General features: G+C 65.1%; 9 protein-coding genes and 1 non-coding gene across 10 annotated transcripts in view; 3 read left to right on the top strand and 7 right to left on the bottom strand.

The window, feature by feature from the left end:
- AMSG_05413 (uncharacterized protein) overlaps nt 1-244 on the bottom strand; it is a gene marked incomplete at its 5' end in the record, with an annotated part of 6,425 nt that extends 6,181 nt beyond the window's left edge. Inside the window, one exon of the mRNA XM_013902380.1 lies at nt 17-244. Within this exon, the coding sequence (XP_013757834.1) occupies nt 17-244 (228 nt within the window). The remainder of the gene's footprint in view (nt 1-16) is intronic.
- A 389-nt stretch (nt 245-633) lies between these two features.
- Nucleotides 634-2,250, top strand: AMSG_05412 (uncharacterized protein; the record flags this gene model as incomplete). Its single annotated transcript, XM_013902379.1, has 1 exon — nt 634-2,250. The coding sequence occupies one exon, from the start codon at nt 634-636 to the stop codon at nt 2,248-2,250; it is 1,617 nt and encodes a 538-aa protein (XP_013757833.1).
- A 5-nt stretch (nt 2,251-2,255) lies between these two features.
- Nucleotides 2,256-4,731, bottom strand: AMSG_05411 (Cullin 4; the record flags this gene model as incomplete). Its single annotated transcript, XM_013902378.1, has 2 exons — nt 2,256-4,432; nt 4,659-4,731. 2 exons carry the CDS (start codon nt 4,729-4,731, stop codon nt 2,454-2,456), a joined length of 2,052 nt encoding a protein of 683 aa, XP_013757832.1. The 3' UTR covers nt 2,256-2,453.
- Nucleotides 4,732-4,948: 217 nt separating this feature from the next.
- AMSG_05410 (TKL protein kinase) lies at nt 4,949-9,190 on the bottom strand (the record flags this gene model as incomplete). Its single annotated transcript, XM_013902377.1, has 2 exons — nt 4,949-8,141; nt 8,174-9,190. The coding sequence occupies 2 exons, from the start codon at nt 9,188-9,190 to the stop codon at nt 4,986-4,988; spliced, it is 4,173 nt and encodes a 1,390-aa protein (XP_013757831.1). The 3' UTR covers nt 4,949-4,985.
- A 249-nt stretch (nt 9,191-9,439) lies between these two features.
- On the bottom strand, nt 9,440-10,922 carry AMSG_05409 (F-actin-capping protein subunit alpha; the record flags this gene model as incomplete). Its single annotated transcript, XM_013902376.1, has 2 exons — nt 10,693-10,922; nt 9,440-10,066 (listed from the first exon to the last, which is right to left on the bottom strand). Exons 1-2 carry the CDS (start codon nt 10,906-10,908, stop codon nt 9,440-9,442), a joined length of 843 nt encoding a protein of 280 aa, XP_013757830.1. The 5' UTR covers nt 10,909-10,922.
- Nucleotides 10,923-11,150: 228 nt separating this feature from the next.
- AMSG_05408 (uncharacterized protein) lies at nt 11,151-14,552 on the bottom strand (the record flags this gene model as incomplete). The annotated part of the gene is made up of 1 exon (XM_013902375.1): nt 11,151-14,552. The coding sequence occupies one exon, from the start codon at nt 14,550-14,552 to the stop codon at nt 11,151-11,153; it is 3,402 nt and encodes a 1,133-aa protein (XP_013757829.1).
- Nucleotides 14,553-15,024: 472 nt separating this feature from the next.
- Nucleotides 15,025-15,106, bottom strand: AMSG_20025. Its single transcript has one exon. It is a non-coding gene; the product is annotated as a tRNA-Ser (tRNA).
- Nucleotides 15,107-15,151: 45 nt separating this feature from the next.
- AMSG_05407 (uncharacterized protein) lies at nt 15,152-16,126 on the bottom strand (the record flags this gene model as incomplete). The annotated part of the gene is made up of 2 exons (XM_013902374.1): nt 15,152-15,631; nt 15,803-16,126. The coding sequence occupies 2 exons, from the start codon at nt 16,124-16,126 to the stop codon at nt 15,152-15,154; spliced, it is 804 nt and encodes a 267-aa protein (XP_013757828.1).
- On the top strand, nt 15,837-17,273 carry AMSG_05406 (uncharacterized protein). Its single transcript, XM_013902373.1, has one exon. The coding sequence runs from the start codon at nt 16,401-16,403 to the stop codon at nt 17,106-17,108; it is 708 nt and encodes a 235-aa protein (XP_013757827.1). The 5' UTR covers nt 15,837-16,400; the 3' UTR covers nt 17,109-17,273.
- Nucleotides 17,274-17,425: 152 nt separating this feature from the next.
- AMSG_05405 (uncharacterized protein) lies at nt 17,426-17,653 on the top strand (the record flags this gene model as incomplete). The annotated part of the gene is made up of 2 exons (XM_013902372.1): nt 17,426-17,512; nt 17,540-17,653. The coding sequence occupies 2 exons, from the start codon at nt 17,426-17,428 to the stop codon at nt 17,651-17,653; spliced, it is 201 nt and encodes a 66-aa protein (XP_013757826.1).
- Between the last annotated feature and the right edge of the window lie 62 nt (nt 17,654-17,715).

The raw sequence follows: 17,715 nt of genomic DNA, 5'->3' as shown, positions 1-17,715 counted from the left end.
AGTCATCAAAGTTGACGTATGCGTCCTCATCGACGTCAAACAGCTCGACAATGCGTTCGAGCAGCGGGTTGGTCTGCAGCTCGGGAATGCGCTTGAACTCGTCCACGTTGATCCGTCCGTCATCGTTCCGGTCGAGCTTCTTGAACCGCTTGTGCAGCCGCTTGATCTCTTTCTGCGAGAAGCCCGTCGCCTCCTTCAGCTCGGCCACCTGCTCGGGCGCAATCACAGACGCAGAGCCTCCCATGGTATGTGTGTATGGGAGGGGGGGGGGGGGGGGGGGGGGGATGGAGTGGGGTGGGGTGGGGGTGGGGTGAGGTGTGGGGTGAGGTCTACCCAGGTCGCCGTTGTCGTCGTCCGAGTGGTGGCCGTCGCCTGGTCGTAGCCGTGGCAGAGGTTGGTCCTTTTTCTGCCAATTGGTGGCTGGCGGTGGCCAAGCAGTCCCTCCCTCCCCCCCTCCCCTCAAGGACTCCCAACCTGGTCGAGGTGGCAGTGCCAACCACCACCCACCAAATTGGCCAGCCCGCCGCATGCCGCCGCCACACAGCAAAGTCAGTCACAACATGGCCAATCCCTCTCCCCCCTTTCCCACCTCCAATGTTGCGGACATCTATGCTGGCCTTGGCTACTATTGCCATGGCCGTCGCCCTCTCTGTCCTCGCTCCACTCCTCGCCGCTGCTCCCGTTGTCGTGCCGGCCGACGACGCGCTCCGGTTGGCCCTGGGCGGCATCGACTCGTCCATTGGCGCGCAGCAGGCGTCGAACACGTCGAGCGAGTGTGATGTGTGTCTGGCGCTGGTCGACACCTTTGCCGCTCGCCTGCTGGACAACGCCACCCGTGATGACGCCACTCGCGAGCTCGACGCACTCTGCGGCAAGCTCCTAGGCGAGCTCCACAGACTTTGCGACGATCTGGCTGCCGCCCTCGATGGCGCGATCTGGGGATGGGCCAACGAGGCCTCGTTTGCCACCGTCATCTGCGCAGAAGTCAAGGTCTGCGAGTATGCGTGCTGCCAGCCGGGAGGCCTTCCGGAGCAGGTCCATCTCAGCCTGCAGCCGCTGCACAACGGCAGCGGCGCCATGGGCATCCGCGCCACCTGGGCCACCTTGCCGCCCATCGATGCCGCTGTCATTGCCTGGGGTCTCTCGCCAGCCGATCTCGGCTCCACAGTGTCTGCCACCCGCTACACGCATAGCTCTGGCGGGTGGAAGGGCTGGTTGTACACCGGCGTCATGGCCCATCTCCCGCCCGGGGCTCGGGTGTACTACAAGGTCGGCGCGCCCGGCCGCTTCTCGCCGGTCTTTCACTTTCGGGTGCCGGGCGCGCGCAGCGCGACGGCCCGAGGAATGGCACTGCTGTTTATCGGCGACATGGGCATCCTGCACTCGGCGCCTACCATGGCGGCGCTGGCCGACGAGGTGGCCACCGGTGAGTGGGACGCGTTGCTGTTCAACGGCGACATCAGCTACATGGACGGCTCGCTGCCGCTGCTCGACGAGTATCTGCGGCGCATGGAGCGCGTTTTGGCATATCTGCCGGCGGTGTACTCGCCAGGCAACCACGATTGCCCGTACAAGTTTGAGCCGTACCTCAAAGTCTTTCCCTTTGACGGGCCCGGCGAGCCGCCGCTTTACTACTCGCTCGATCTTGGTTTCCTGCACATCACCGTTCTCGCCACCGACTACCCGAACAACGACCCGATCTGGCCCGACGGCACCTTTGGCTTTGCGCCCGGTACGCCGCAGCACGCATGGATTGAGGCCGACCTGGCCTCACCGGCTGCGGCCGCCGCCGCCTGGCGCTTCACCCTCGGCCATCGGCCGTTCCTCTGCTCGTCGACCTCCAACGGCGACTGGGCCGACTGCTTTGGCCACGCCCCGCTCTACCGCGAGTGGCTTGAGCCCGCCATGCACGCCGCGGGTGTCGATCTCGCTCTCCAGTCGCACCAGCACGCTTACGAGCGGTCGTATCCGTCGCTCGACGGCAAGCTTGTCTCGACCTCGTACGCCTCGCCCAACGCCACCGTGTACATTGTCAACGGAGCGGCCGGCAACATCGAGGGCCACGCCCCGACCTTTGTCTCACCGCCACTTCCCTTTTCCGCCGCGCGCAACGGCACCGTCTACGGCTACGCTCGGATGTGGCTTTCGGCGCCCGACGCGAGCCCGGCCTCGCTCCGCTTCGAGTTTGTCGCCGCCGACTCGCGCGCCGTCATCGACTCGTTTGTCCTCACCAAGCTGCCGAGTGAATGAGGACAACCGGTTGGCCTGCTTTCATTTCGCGTCCGCTCAGGCGAGATACACGTAGGTGGTGCGATCGGCTTCGTCGCGGGCAAGGTAGGCGCGGTCGATGAGCGACTCGACGCGCTTCTTAAAGTCGCCCGAGGAGACGTCAAAGCGGAGCTGCTTGAGAACCTCAACGTTGAGTAGCGGGTGGGTGAGGCGTTTGCGCGACTTCATGACGCGGACAATGGCTGCGTCGATGAGGTACTGGCGGTCCTGGAAGACGCGGGCCTTGGTCGACGCGGCCTCGGCCTTGGTCTCGCGGATCTGGATCTGGTTGATCTTGATCTTGAACAGCGGGTTGGCAAAGGCGGCGTTGAAGGAGAAGACGTCGTCGCGGCCGATAGACTTGCCCTTGGGGCTCTTGAGCAGGACGCGGGTCTTGGGCTTGCCTGCACACAGTGAGAGCAACGTTCGCACCAGTTCCTTGTCGTCCAGTTGGGTCGCCTTCTTGATGTCGGCAAAAGGCAGCGAGTCGCTGTCGTTGAACAGCAGCAGGACAAGGGCCTGGAAGAGCGAGACGGCCAGCACCTTTTGCCGGCCGACGGAAAGACGGCGCCGAGCGAGACCGTCGCCAGCGAGTGCTGCCACTTGAGCTTGCGGCCCGAGTGCTTGGTCTTGTAAAAGGCCTCAAAGTCGTCGACGTGGCCAGCCATATCCGGCGGGAGAAGGACCGTGTGCTCGGGGTACGTCGGCCAGAAGCCCATGGTGAGGACGTGCGCAAACATAGCAACCGACGCCGCGCTCCCGCCCTCGCTCCACGACGCGTTGAGCTCGCGCGAGAGCTCGATGTCCTTCATCATGCCCTCGAGCTTGTTGGCAAAGGTCGAGCCGCACTCGTCGCGCAGCCGCGCCACCATGGCCTTTTCGGCGTCGGCCGACGCAGACTTGCCCAGCAGCAGGCGCTTGGCCAGGTCCTTCTTGTAAAACGCCTCGAACACATCCTTGCCCGAGACAAATCGGAAAAGCGCGAGGCCAGCATCGAGCTTGCCCAGCAACACGTCTTCGTCCGAGCCCTTGCCCGCCGACGACTTGAGCAGCTTGTCCATGTACTTTGCAATGAGCTCCGCCGGGCGGTTCTGCCGCACATTGATGAACTTTTCAAACGCATCCTTGAGCGCGTAACCGATGTCGGGGTTGTTCTGAAACGGCCCCTCGACGACCGCAAGCACCCGCGTGTGCAGCTCGATGAGCGCATCGACCATGCCCTTGTCCTTGGCCGGATCCGACACAATCGCCGTCCCGGTACTCTCGACATACCCGCGGATCGCGGTGCAGAGCGCAGGCAGTGCGCTCACCCGCCCCAGCAGGCCGTACAGAGTCGCCAGTGGCTCATGCATGCTCGCGTTGAGCAGCTCGCTCAGCCCACCCTGCTCCAGCACAACCTCCACGTTGGCTCGGATCAGATGCTCGTCCACAAGCGCCAGCACACGCTCTCCAGACAACGCCACCGTCCCGTACCGCGTCAGCCGCTCACTCTCCTCAGTAATACGCGCCTGCACATGCGCCAGATAGCTCGGCAGGCCAAGCTGCGCCAGCTTGACCCCGCCCTCCTGCGCGTAGAACGCCGCCGTCGCGTCGACAAACTTGGCCTCAACGTGATCCTCGTACAGCTGCAGCGCCACCAGCATCTGCACCAGCCGCACCACAATCTCGCTGTCGACAGCATGCCCCGACCGCTCCGCCGTGATGCCGTCGACCAGGGCTCCGACCACCCCAGACAGCAGCGCCGGGTGGGCGGCAAGAACGTGCTTGCGGATGAGCGCCAGGCCTGATGCCCACAGCGACGTCAGCCGCGGCGTCGCAATGACATACGATCGGTCCAGCACCAGGAAGACCTGCCGCACAAGCAGCAGATGCTCCGCAGCCTGTGTATACACCCCGTCCATGGCCGACAGCAGCCGCGGGCCGTCCAGCTCGCGCGCTCGCGCGGCAAGCTCGGCGCCCATCCGCACGTGGATTGACTCCAGCTCCGCCATCAGCTTGGTGTGCAGCTCCGCGGCATGCTTGTACGAGCACAGATTGTCCACAAGCGAGTACAGCTCCTCCAACGACGACCCGCCAGCGCCCGAGTTGCCGTAGATAGACGCTACCGCCGTCCGGAGCTTGTTCCACGACTCGTCAAAGTAGTTGGCCGGCAGCGTCGGCTTGACTATCCCACCGCCCGTGCCACACGCCCCGCACCCAGGCAAACACGCCACAGGTCCTCCTCTCCCATGAGTCCTCCCCTCTCGCTCTCACAGCAGGCCACACACACGCTGCCGCCGCCGAGCTCGCGAAAAACACCGTCACCGCGGCCGCGATCATGATCACCGCCGCCGCAGTCGGCAAGCATTCTACGACCTTTTCCCTCTTCCCCTTCCCGCATGGCTACGTACCCTTGAACGGCTTGATGGTGATCTTGGTGCGGGCCTTGGGCCGCCTGCCCAGGTTGGCACCCTTGCGAATCATGAGGGAGAGGTGAGGGACGGTGTGCAGAGGTGGTGGGTGGGGTTCGGGTGGGGCGGGGTGGGGTGGGGTGGGGTGGGCGGCCAAGTCGATTGTCGAATCGCTGTCGCTCAGTGGGCAGCCGAGCCGGCACGGCGCGACTACGAGTCGCGCGAGATCGGGTCGGCCTTGCGCGATCGAAAATCCAAGGACAGCACTGCGCTCTTTGGCGGTCTACTGCGGTCGGTGAAGGGCGTGTGTTATGACAGCAGCTATGGTCAGAGTGTGTCGGGTCGCGACTGGATGGCCTCGCGAATTCGCTGGAGCTCGGTAAAGACGACAGCCATGCGCGGACGCGACGCCGGATCCGGGTGCCAGCAGAGGGCGATGAGGTCAGCAAGGCCCGGCGGCCAGTAGGCCGAGGCCTGCGGGTCGAGGGGCGGACGGGCGCCCGAGACGATGAGCTCAATAGCGTCGATGGGAGCGAGGCCCTCAAACGGGATGTGCCGTGTGGCGAGCTCCCACAGCACGACACCAAAGCCGTAGACGTCGACAGCCTCGGTGTAGGGCGTGCCTGCCTCAAATAGCTCGGGCGCCATCCACTGGAACGAGCCGATGCGCCGCCCTGTGAGGACGGCGTGGCGGGTCTTGACTCGCGCCAGGCCAAAGTCGGCGACTTTGATGCACCACTTGTCGGTGACGAGAAGGTTGAGCGACTTGACGTCGCGGTGGATGATCCGCGGCGAGGCATGGTCGTGGAGGTAGAGGATGCCGGCAGCGGCGCCAGCGGCAAACAACAGGCGGTAGCCCCACGAGAGCGATATCGGCTGCTCGTGGAGCACGTCCCAGAGCGAGCCGCGGCCGCAAAACTCGGTGACCAGAACCAGCCGCTCGGCGCACGCGCCCACAAACCGCACCACATTGGGGTGCTGCGCCTGCGAGAGCAGCCAGACTTCGTCCTCAAACTCGGCCGCAGCATGCGGATCCGAAGCCAGCGATGCGTCGAGCGTCTTGATGGCTACTGCCATGCCACGCCACACCCCGCGCTCGACGAGACCAAACCCGCCGCGGCCCACCGGGACTCGCATCGTCACGGAGCTGACGTCAAAGCCGAGATGCGCGGGCGCCGGCCCAGTCCGTGACGCCCGCAAAGCCGCGTGGAACTCGCGCATCTCACCCACACAGTATGCTGTCGCCTCGCTCGAGCCGACCGGGTATATCGAGGCAACGTCGACAAGGACGTCAACAACGACGTCGCCGCCTGGAAGCGACGCCACGTTCCAACATTGCTCGCCGACACCGCGGAGGAGGGCACACGGCACGCCTGCAAAGTCGGCCAGCACCTTGAACAGCAGAGTCCGCGCACGCATCCCGCCGGTCTTCAGTGAGCCAAGCAGGACCTGGCCGCAGAGGCCAGCGCCAGGCGTCTGGGCTCCGGAGAGCTCGGCTCCGCCGAGTGCGTCCGACGCCATCAGCGCTAGCCGGCGCACGGTCTCGCGGGCAACCTTGCGCAGTGCGACCGCCGACGACGCCGAGACTGATGCATGGTGCGCGCGCTTGGCGGCACGCCCGAGTGCCAGCAGCTCCTTGTCGCTCGCAAGATCCACCACCAGTGCGTACTCGGCGCTTGCTGGGTTTGCGTCAGCAAAGACCGCGCCGCCTCGCGCAAGCTCGGCCAAGCAAGTACTGCAAGGCAGCTCGCCGGTCGCCCAGTACGACTCGGCGTCAGGGAGCAGGCCCGCGCTCGTTGATGAAGCCCCTGCACTCGCCGCAATCTGCAGCTGCGTCACAAGCGCGACAGCAACCTCCTCGCTCACCGCCACCGACAGCACCACCGTAGACGGCGACGCAAACAGCAGCTGGCGCCCGTTCCAAACGCCAGCATCAGTGACCAAAAGTGAGGTGCCAAACTTGGCAGCAATGCTCAGGACCCGGACGCCGTCGAGCGCCGCCGGCGCATACAAGGCTGGCGATGTCGGTGCGGCCACGCCGTCGAGGCCCGAGCCCGTGCCCCAGACAAAGACGCGTCCGTCGACCGTGAGCGCGAGCGCGTGGCCGTCACCGGCAGCAATGTCGACAAGCTCGGTGCGATCGCCGGCGGTGGACGCAAAGGCGGTTGCCGGGACCTGGATCGGCACATCTGCGCGGCGATGGGTGCCGAGACCGAGCTGGCCCGAGTAGCCGGTGCCAGCCACCCAGAGTGAGCCGTCACTGCTGAGAAACATTGCGTGCGTCCGCCCAAAGCAGAGCTTGACAACCTTGACGCTCTCGAGACCCGGTGGCGTCGTCGGCGCGCCCACGGCGGTCGGCACGTCGGCGCCAAGCCCAAGCTGGCCGTAGCGATTGTCGCCCCACACCAGGGCAGTGCCCGAGCTAGTGAGCGCGCCCGAGCACCCACCGGCGGCGGCAACAGCAGCAATGTCAGCGGTAGGCGCAGCGACAGGCGTTGGCTTGCGGGCCAGCTTGTTGGAGCCGGTGCCAAGACGACCATCAGCGCCGTGGCCGACAGCGAGCGCCCGGCCGCGCGAGGTGAGAAGCATCGTGTGCGCGTCACCGGCATCGGCGGCAACAATGACTTCGCCATCATCCAGCGCGCCTGCAGTCTCTAGCGGGAGCGGCGCTTCAGCAAAGTCGGTGCGCGGACCAGCGATACATGCCTGCCCGTAGCTGTTTGAGCCCCAGCCCCAGCCCGTCTCGGTCCCGGTGAGCACAACAGTGTGACCCTGGCCGGCAGCCAGCCAAGACGGGTGCTGGGCGGCGGCGCCCGGCAGATGGATGCGGCTCGGCTTGGGCGAGTTACCGCTGCTGTGACCGCCCAGCCGCCAGCTGTACACATCGACCGCGGTGTGTGCGGCTGAGCTCGATGATGCATCTGCGCTACCTGCAGGCTCGAGCGCAAGGGTGGGGAGGACGGCGAAGCGGTCCTTGCGAGCCTTGCGCCGTGAGGTGAGCGTTGTCTCCTTGGACTGCGGTAGCGCTGCTTGCTCGACTTGGCGGTTTGCCTGCATGTCGGCAAAGCTTGGTCTGACCGGCGAGGTCGAGAGGACCGGCGGCGCGACGGGACCAAGGTCCTGTGGTATGTCGTAGTGCGGCGACTTGGGCTGGCGCTGGATCGGCTGCGGCTGGCTCCCGCCTGCTCCTGGAAAGTGGAGCACGCCGCCGACAACCGGGATCGAGCCGGGCGCGGCCGACGGTGTGTATCGCTGGTACGCGTCGTATGCCGAGACGCCGGGCGCAGGCAAAGGCACCATAGAGCTGGCAGAAATGTCATGCTCGTAGCCGTCGCCGCTGGCTGATTGGCCGGCCACCACCGGCGGCGAGCTGAATGCGCCCGGCGGTGACCACGAGCCGTACTCGGGCGGCGGCGAGATGCGCGAGAGCGGCGGAAGCTTGGCATAGCCCGATGCTTCTGCAGCAGTTGCAAGCGGCGATGGCTGGGGCGGAGCGAGCGAGGCATTAGGTGTACGCCGCGGCTCCGGGGGGTGGCAAACGGTGACGGTTCGGAGTTGTTCGCCGGGGCAACAAACGGTGAGACAGAGCGCCGGCGCGGCGGCGGATCTGAGGAAGCGACCGGTGCTGTGCTACCCGGTGCCCACCCGGTGTATCCATCGGTCGGGCTAGTGGATGGGGGCACGGGTTGGGCCGGCGGCGATGGCGAGGTAGTGGGTGGTGTTGGCGGCGCCCACGAGCTGGTGCTCGGACTGCGGACCGGCTCCACAGTAGAGCGCGATGCAGGCGAGCTTTGTGTCGGCAGTGAGCTGAAGGCCTCGTCGAGCGATGAGTGGTAAACGACGCTGGGAGGAACGGGCGGCGGTGGCGAAGCGGGCAGAGAGCGGTAGATGTCGACAAAGGGTGAGCCGGGAGCCGGGTGGAGCTCCAGCGGGGCAGCCATGGCGGCAAGGCCCTTTCTGACAAACTCGATGAGGGTGGCGTAAACAATCGGGGAGTTTGTGGCCGGGTCGACCGAGACAATGCCGACACCGGGGACGGCGCGGATGCCCTTCCAGTGGCGGACGTTGCGATCTGCGCCGACGACGGTCACCGCCAGGCCGCCATGGTAGGCATCCGATTGTGAGAAACGAACAAGAAAGGTACCAGGCTGGCTGGCAGCCACGAGGCCAAGGGCTTCTGGCCCCGGCAGGTGGCCAAAGAAGAAGGAGGCGCCGTAGTCATCGGTGAGCAGGCCGCGGAGCGAGGCGATGAGCTTGGGAAAGGGACCGAACCAACGGAGGAGACAGGCAAAGTCGTTAATCGAAGTCGAGCCCGAGCCATGCGGGTCAAGAATGAGACCCAGCGCCCGCTTGTCCCCGCTCGTCATCTCGGTCTCGAGCGAGACGGCGAGGGCGGCAAAGAGGCCACCGAGCTCGACACTCGCGTGCGTCTTCACCCCGGGGAAGTACGTGGTCCAGAACGTGGCACCGAGCTCGTCAAAGCTGAGCACCGTCATCGACGCCTGGTCCAATGGCGAGTAGAAGCCTGCCATGGTCGCGGCGTGTGGAGGGTGGGTGGAGGGTGGGTGGAGGGGGGGGAAGTGGGGGGGAGTGGGGGGGGGGGAGTGGGGTGCGCGTGCTGTGCGACTCGGCAGGGGCATTAGGTCAGCAGCGGAGGGAGGGGGTGGGGGGGGGAGGGGGCACGACAACGGGTCGGGGGTCGACCCAAATACAAGAAGCTGGGAAGGGCAGGGAAAGGGGTGTGCAGGGTGGTGTGCAGAGAGGGGAAGGGAAGGATGTATTCACGAGCCCATCTCGCGAGCCAGGTTGTAGCCAGCGGTCTTCTCCCAGTCCATGAGGTGGCGGGTGACCGGGAGCTTGCGGCGGAGGCCCTTGAAGGTGCGCTCCGACATGACAGCGTAGGACTCGCCGACGGCGCTCTGGTAGGACGACTCCTCACGGGCGATCTCGGCGGCAGCGGCCTCGGCAATCTCCTCCGGAGTGGCGGCGGTGACCTCGGTCGAGGTGGTGAACTCCGAGTTGAGCTGAACGTTGCCGTCCTCGTAGTAGTGGACAAGCAGGTTGAACTTACCCTCAAAGGTCACGTCCTCGCCGTTGATGGTGACGGTCCAGACCGAGCGCCAGCGGCCGTTCCAGAAGTTGCCGGGCGAGAACTTGGCGGCCGAGATGCAGATGACGAGGCCGGTCTCGGTGGCGTAGGTGGCGACCTGTCCGTTGGGGTAGAACTCGGCGACGTAGGCAACCATGGCGGCGTCGACGGCGGCGCGGGTGTCCTCGTTGGCGCCAGGCGCAGGCGCAGGCGCGGTCCCGGTCACCTCGAGCTTAGCGTGGTCGACCGTCACGACCTGGGCCGACCGCGGATCAAGATACTCGGACGGGCTGATCTCACCGTACTTGGTCAGCAGCACCTACACAGCCATCCACGACATCTCCTTGTGAGTCATTGCTTGCCGGCTTCTCATCCGCCCTCACGCACGCCTACTCGACCGCATGCGTCTTTGCCGCCCTTTGGCTGTTCTTCCGAATTTGCCCCCACCACCCACCACCCGCCCACCACGGACAGCCTAGCGCTAGCGAAGGGGAGGAGCACGCGTGGAGTCGGTGAAGCGGGAATGTACACCTTGCTGTGTAAACATACTGGCGGGTGGATGGGGAGGGGGGGGGGGGGAGTGGAAGGCAGACTAGCTCACAGCATGCGGGGTTGCCTTCAGAGGGGGAGGGGGGGGCGCGGGCATAGGAACCGAGGTGGCGGTGGCCGATGCAACGGTGGCGGCCCAAAAAAATTCGACCTGTGGACATGGCCAGAGGGGGCGGGGACAGGCAAGGGGATGGGGCTGTGGAAGGACAAGGGAGAGGGAAGGGGGAGGGAGGAGAAGGGGGAGGGAGGGAGGGGGGGGGGAGGGAGGGAGAGGGAAGGGGGAAGGGGAAGGGCTTGCTGTGTGGCAGACGGTGGAAGGAACATGGCAGACGGCAATGGTGAACAGGGGAGGGGGTGAACATGATTAATCGAATGAGAGGCAATGATTATGCGTACCTTGTGGTCGGCGTCAGGCAGGTCGACGGCAACCATGTGGCTGGTGTTGTATGCCTGAGCGGTAGCGGCGAACTTCTGGTTGAGAAGATCGTCGTTGCCCAGGAGGGTGCGGACGTCAGTGACCACCTCGTTGAACTCGCCAGGAGGTGCGTCCAGGAGAAAGCCCGTAACAATCTCGAGCTTCTCCTCGTCCGGAATGTCGTACTCGTCACCCATTGTGTGCAGTCAAGTGGTGACAATTGAGTCAGTCTCGAATGATTTGGGCTCGGAAAGAGGTAAGCTAGCGGTGACAACCGGATGCCGCTGGGCGAGACCACCTTATCCTCGCACCGTTCTCCGGCATCGGTACATCGATTGTGATCGGTTGTTGTTGGCTTTGGTCAAGTCGAGGGTACAGATTATTATTTGGATACGTGACGAGGTGGGGGTGAGGCGAGGCGAGGCGAGGTGAGTGAGGCTCAGGTTCGCGCCGAGCGGCGGGTGCGGCGCGGCCGCGGTGAGTTGGTGTCGGCAGGCGCGAGAGCCTTGCGAGCAACAGCGTCGTCCGCGTCCGACTCGGCGTTAGCGTCGGTAGAGAGCTCAGCATCAGCATCGGCATCGGCATCGACATCGGCATCGGTCGCGAGCTTGGCGGCGGGCGTGGCGGGCGGGTTCTCCTTGTCAGCGACGGTGGGGTCCTGGGCAGTGGCGGGCGAGGCCGGAGCGGACGCAGGCGCAAGCGAGGCGACCGGGGTATGAGCCGGGACCGGGGCGGACGGTGACGCGGCGAGGTCGGAGTGAGCCGGGGTACGGCGCGGCATCGGAGTCATCGGCGAGCCGATGGCCCAGTTGGCCATGTCAGCCTTGGCTGGAGTCGCGCCGGTGGGAGCGAGCGGGTTGTAGGCAAAGTCGGCGATGGCGGTGGCGAGGTCATCGGCGTGGCTCACGGTGGCGGCCACGGCATCCTCGGCTGCAGCCTGGGCGGGCTCGACCGAGAGCTCATTCCACATCTTGTCCTGGTGGTCGACAGCGGTGTCGAGGTCGGCGCGGGCCGCAGCCAGCGCGTCGGTTGCGGTAGCCGCGGTGGACTCGACCGCAGCCACGACGTCGTCAAGGCACGGAGTGGCGGCGGTGATGGCGGTGGCGACATCGGAGGCGCCCGCTTCGAGCGAAGCGCGCAGCCTGTCGAGGTCGGTGGCCATATCGGCGGTGGCGGTCTCGAGGCCTGCGGTCGAAGCGGCGGCGGCGTCTGCGGCAGCATCTGCAGCGGCATCCGAGGCGGCGGTGGCAGCGTCGCCAACCATGCCGGCAGTGACGTTGTGCGAGAGGTCTGCGGCAAGGTCCGAGACGACAGCAATGTCCGCAGTCAGGGTCTCGCGGGTCTCGACGATGGCCGAGGCGGTGTCGGCGTGGGTGGCACGCAGCGCGGTGGTCTTGGACGCAAGGTCAGCAGCCAGCGAGGAAGCGGCAGCGTTGAGGACCGAAGTGAACGAGGCAAGCGCGTCCTTGGTCTGGGCCTCGATCTGGCTCTGGAGGTGGGACTGCAGATCGTCGAGCGCGGCGTCCTGCGAGGCGACGCGGCCAGTGAGGGAGTCAATGGACGAGGTGACGGATGCAGAGAGGCTGGTGAGCGAGGACTCGAGCGAGGACTCGAACGAAGTAAGAGCTGACGAGACCGAGGCAATGAGGTTGGCATGAAGCGAGGCCATGGCCGACTGCGAGGCGGACTGTGCAGCGAGGAGCGCCGCCATCGTCTCCTGGTTGGACTCGAGTCGTGCGGTGACGGTGTCAAGGGCGTCAGTGGCGGCGGTGTGTGCGTCAGTGGCCGAGCCGGAGGCCGAGTCTACAGCAGCAGTGATGGAGGCCTGCTGTGCGGCGACAATGGCGAGCGAGTCTGCGGTCGACGAGGCAAGAGTAGACGCGATGGCCGCGAGCGAGGAGGAGGCAGTCGCGTGCGAGGCGGTAGATGCGTCGCGGACGGCAGCGATAGACGAGGCGAGAGCGTCAAAGCGCGAGGTCGAGTCGGCCTTGACCGAGGCGAGGACGGCAGCAAAGTCGGAGGAGGCCGTTGCGGCGGAGGATTGAAACGAGGCGAGAGCAGCAGCGTTGGCGGTGGCCGAGGCGGCAAAGGCTTCGATCTTGGTGTGGGTGCCTGCGAGGTCACCGAGCGAGCCGGTGAGAGTGGTGCGGAGCGCCTCGCCACGCGAGACGAGGTGATTGCCGTGGGTGGCAAGTGTGGCCGACCACTGAGTCTCATCGTCGAGCTTGGCGGTGGTAGCGGAGAGGTCGGCAGCGGTGGCGGCAAGCTCGGACTGCGTCGACGCTAGGTCGGCGAGGGTGGCGGCGAGCGAAGCCTCGAGCGAGGCAACCTTGGCGGAGGTGGTAGCGAGCGAGCCCTCCAGCTCGGTGATCTTGGCCGATCCATCCTCAACGGCCTGGGTGGCGGTGGCAAGCTCCTCCTCGAGCTCCTCAATGCGCGAGTTGAGGGCCTCGTACTGGTCGAGCGGGAGGTAGACGCCTGAGGCCTCGCGAGCAGCCTGGAGCTGGTTCTTAAGCGACTCGATCTCCTTGATGTACTGTGTGAGGACGACGCGCTTGGTCATGCGCTGGTTGGCGACGGGGGTGTTGACGATGGTCTTTGCGCGCGAAGCGTAGTCGAGGGTGGAGAGCGTCTCTTCAAAGTTGAGCTCGGACGGCGAGACGGTGGCGATGACGCAGGTCTTGGTCGTTCCGCCGAGTGAGTCCTGCAGGATGCGGGTGAGCTTGGACTCGCGATAGGGGATGTGCGGGCGGCGCTCGATGAGGGCATTAATGACGCGGCCGAGGGTGAGGAGCGACTGGTTGATGAGACCAGCCTCGCGAGCGCGCTTGGACTGGGCGCCGGAGCGGGCAATGTTCTCGGAACCGGCGAGATCGACGAGGTTGAGCTTGCCGACCTTGAGCAGGTCCTCGCCCTCTGCGTTGGACTCCTTGATGTGGAGGGTGATGGAGAAGATAGCGTGCGAGCGTGACGATGAGGCGTTCATCTTGGTGGCGGCGACCTGGCGCTTGGCCTGGCCGCGGGCGAGGATAGGATAGATGTCGGCGGCCGAAGTGACAGGCACCTCCTCCAGATTATGGACGGTCATCGAGCCGGGCGTCGATGCCTTGGGGTCCTCGAAGATGCGCAGAGGCGGCGGCGGGACGGTCATGCCGAGCAGGTCGTGGAGCTCCTCATTGTAGATCTCGAGGTATGAGACACGGACCGAGTACTCGGTGTTGGACGACTCAAGGACGTCAAAGATGGACGAGATGGTCCGCGGGATGATGCCGGCCTGGGCGCAGCCCTCGAACGAGCCAGACTCGGGGTCGCGGCGGCCCTCCATGGTGAACGTCTTGCCGGTTCCGGTCTGGCCGTAGGCAAAGATGGTGCAGTTGTAGCCGCAGAGCGCCTGCTCAACCGACGGGGCAACAACGGCCTCGTAGACGGCGGCCTGGTCGGTCTCCGGATCGAACACGTGGTCAAAGGTGTACTGCTTCGAGCCCTTGGTCTTGGACTGACGGAGGAGGAGCGAGTTGGGCGAGGTAAACTTGAGGATCGGTGTGTCCGACTTGGTCAGCTCGTCCTGCGAGAACGGCCGGCAACGGACGGCGACCTGGATGTTGGCCCGCGCCGCGTTGCTGCTCGCGCCGCTGTCGCGCGCCGGCGCCGTCCGCGGGCGGCCTGACGACGTCTTGGGCCGACGCCGCCGGGGCGCCGCCGACGATGACGTCGTCGACCGCACCGACGCCGCCGACGCCGTTGACGTCGTCGAGTCGTTCAGCACGGCGTTCCCAGCAGTCTCCGCCGTCTTAGCCTTGGCCTTGGTCGTCGTCGCCGAGGGAAGTCGAAGGCGGGTCATGGCGCGCAAAGTATCAAAAGTTTGAATAAAATTTGGCGACGGGTGTGCTAAACGAACAACAACAAGTTGCCGCTGGTGTGTCTTGGAGCATACGGTCGTGGATGGGCAGGGGTGAGGATGGGAGATGAGGAATGAAGGGGAGGGGGGAAGTTTGAGGTTGAAGTGGCTGTGATCACCGGGGCCGGCGGGAGGAAGGGAAGGGGAGCATGAGAGCGGGTGGGGACAGGAGGCTGGATATGGCCAGAGTGGAAGATCGGGGAAAGATGAAGATCATGTTCCATGGGACGTCTACTGTTGATCTGTGCATGTGGAGTTGAGAGCAAACCGGGGATGGGGGAGGTGGGAGGGGCGAGTGGTTGGATTGTTGTGGCAAGGAAGGAAGCAACGGTTCTTTATCAGGTTATAAGTGTGGTGGTAGTGTTGATAAGGAGGGGGAAGGGAGGGAGGGTCGTAAGCGGAGCAAAAAAATCGTCGTCGACGACGTGATTCGAACACGCGCGTGCAGAGCACAACCAATTAGCAGTCGATCGCCTTAACCACTCGGCCACGTCGACTAACGTTACTGCGAGTTGGGAAATTCGCATAGGTATTTGAAAAGTTCATTGCAGGCGCCAGTGCCCCGCAGCCGCCGGCCGAATGTGGTTGCCGCATCCTTGGCCGGTGGGCGCGTCGAGGTTGGGGAACGCCGCCGTCAGCCGCCGGAGGCCGTCGAGGGTGAGCCTGGTAAGCCCACGGAGCCCAATGTACTCGAGGTTCGGCACATGGGCGATGAGCGCGTCAAGCGCGGCGTCGGTCAGTCGCGTTGCGTGCGAGACGTCGACGATGCGCAGCGATGCGCCGTGGCTCGCCACCAGGGCGCAGAACGCTTTGTCGTCGAGTCGGCTCACCCACTCGGCGTTCAGCCACTCGAGAGTGTTCGGCTCGAGCGCTGCAAACACTGCCGCCAGGTCATCTGGGTACAGCCACCGCCCGCCTCGGATCGACATACCGCGAACCACCCGAAATTGTTGTGCAAGCTCAAGCAGAAGTTCACCGGTGAGTGCCGCGCCGGTGAAATCGAGGACGAGCCGATCGAGCGGCTGCGGCAGGCGCTCACCAGTTGGGACGCAAGCGTTTGCGCAGTGTGCGGATGTGGCATGTGCGGGCGTGGCACGGTCGGTTGCGGGACAGGTAAGCGGTATATTGGTTGGAGTGAGGCCATTGCAAAACTCATCCGCAGTGGGTAGGCAAGCGTATGCCAGGTCAACGACAGTGGCAGCCAGACACTGGGTGAGAAGGATGAGCACGAGTTCGCTGGGAGCCCGGATTTCCGGCTGGCCGAGCAGGAGAGCGTCGATTTCGGCGGCGGCTCCACCTGCCAGGAGGAGGCGGACAAGGGTGCGGCCTGGCAGAGAGTCGGCACGCGCGCTCGACCCGTACACCCGTTTGTTTGTCCAGCTGGTCAAGAGCATGGCCCTCAAGGTCGGCGACAATCCGCGGAGCGCCTCCTGCTGGTGCGTGGCAATGTAGCATGCGGTTTCGAGTTGTGCACATGCCCGCAGGGCAAGGCCGTGTAACGGAAGTGGCTCAGCCATGAGTGTGGCGAGCTGGCTTTGCCGTTGAACTCGTTGACTGTGCGCCTGCTATCCGGCTGAACCTGACCCATCTTTCGGGGCGAAAACGTTTGGGCGGCCAATTTTGAGGATTAGAGTGACCAGACGAGGGACAAAAGGTGTGTAAGCCGATGATAGAGGGAACAGCCGCACCAAGGGCACGGAACCGTGGGGTACGACGCACACTTGACGCTCTCACCATTGAGGCACTTGTGTAACACCCACGTCCTGTACCCTCCCCCCTCCTGTTCTTAACATGCCGATCAATCTCCCTGTTCTCGATGTGGCACGCACGAGCTCCCGTGCATCGACGGCACGAGCTGCTATCAATTGCAACTCACTTTCGGTCACGTCGGCTTCGATTGGCCCGTTCACGGCCATGCTGGTCGCCCGCGTCGGTCTTCACTCGGACATTGTCACCATCGCCGACGAATACCTTGCCCGCCTCGATGCCCAGTTGCGCAAGAGCCAGCAAATGAGCAACCTGGCCCTTCTGGGGACCGGCCATCGGCTGGTCGTCGTGTCGCTCCTCCTCGCCGCAAAGTACTCGCTCGACGTACCGCCCAACAACGCGTATTGGGCCGCACTGACAGGAATCACGCTCAAGGAGCTTGGCGCCCTCGAGCTGGAGGTCCTCCAGCGCCTCAACTATAATCTCTACGTCGATCTGAGTGCCATCACCACCCGATCCCTGCCCTTGGTCTTCCACCCGAACCCGATCCCCATCTCGCCCGCCCCGCCTGCCCTCTCGCCGGTCTTCTCGCTCTCGCTCGGCTCGCCCGAGCCCGATCTCGACCCAGCGCTTCTCATCGATGCGCGCTCACGACTGCCGTCCGCAGTCGTGCCGCTCTCGCGCAAGCGCCGTGCACATTTGCCCTCGAACTCGCTGCCGTGGTTCCCCGACGCTCCCGCGAGCTCATCGCCTCGACCGATGAAGCGACAAAGGCCGCTCTCGCGCACATAGCGCACGTTTGCTGTGATCGAGATCGCACTGTTCCATTGCTACATCTCCTAGCATCGCTCGCACGACTCTCGCACAACAGAGTCGCGATACCACTCTGGCCGCAACCACAACTCTCTTCCTGTGCTTGCCTCTCCTTCCTGATGAATACATCATCCCTAATCTTGACCTGCTTCTTACTCTGTCTGCCACTCTCCCAGTCATCGTCCCTGTCCACTGACGGCTGCGCGTCAGCTCAACCACAACACGTCGTATTCCACTCCCCCGCCCCCTCCCCCCCCTTCAACCCCACTCCTCTGCACCCTCCCATCTCTGCCACCATGCCGCTGACCATGACTCAGCGCCGGGCGGTACAGACCGCGCTGCTCGTGGCCTTTACCGGCGCCCTTGCCCTCCGGCTCCGCTCGGTCAATGCACGCGCCGCCGACGCCCAGGCCGCCGCCGCCGCCGCCAAGGCCGCCTCCACCGCCGATCTCGATGCCCTCGCCGCCCGCCGCGCGACTGCCCTCGCCACTCTCGATACTCGTCATGGCGACAAGCCCAGCTGAGGCCTTTGTACTCTCGCCCAACCGTGACTGCTGTGGGCCCTAGCGACGCTGAGTCCCCCCCC

Source organism: Thecamonas trahens (assembly GCF_000142905.1).
Source record: "Thecamonas trahens ATCC 50062 unplaced genomic scaffold supercont1.23, whole genome shotgun sequence".
Taxonomy (NCBI): Eukaryota; order Apusomonadida; family Apusomonadidae; genus Thecamonas; species Thecamonas trahens.
This window is presented reverse-complemented; position numbering and strand designations above follow the sequence as displayed.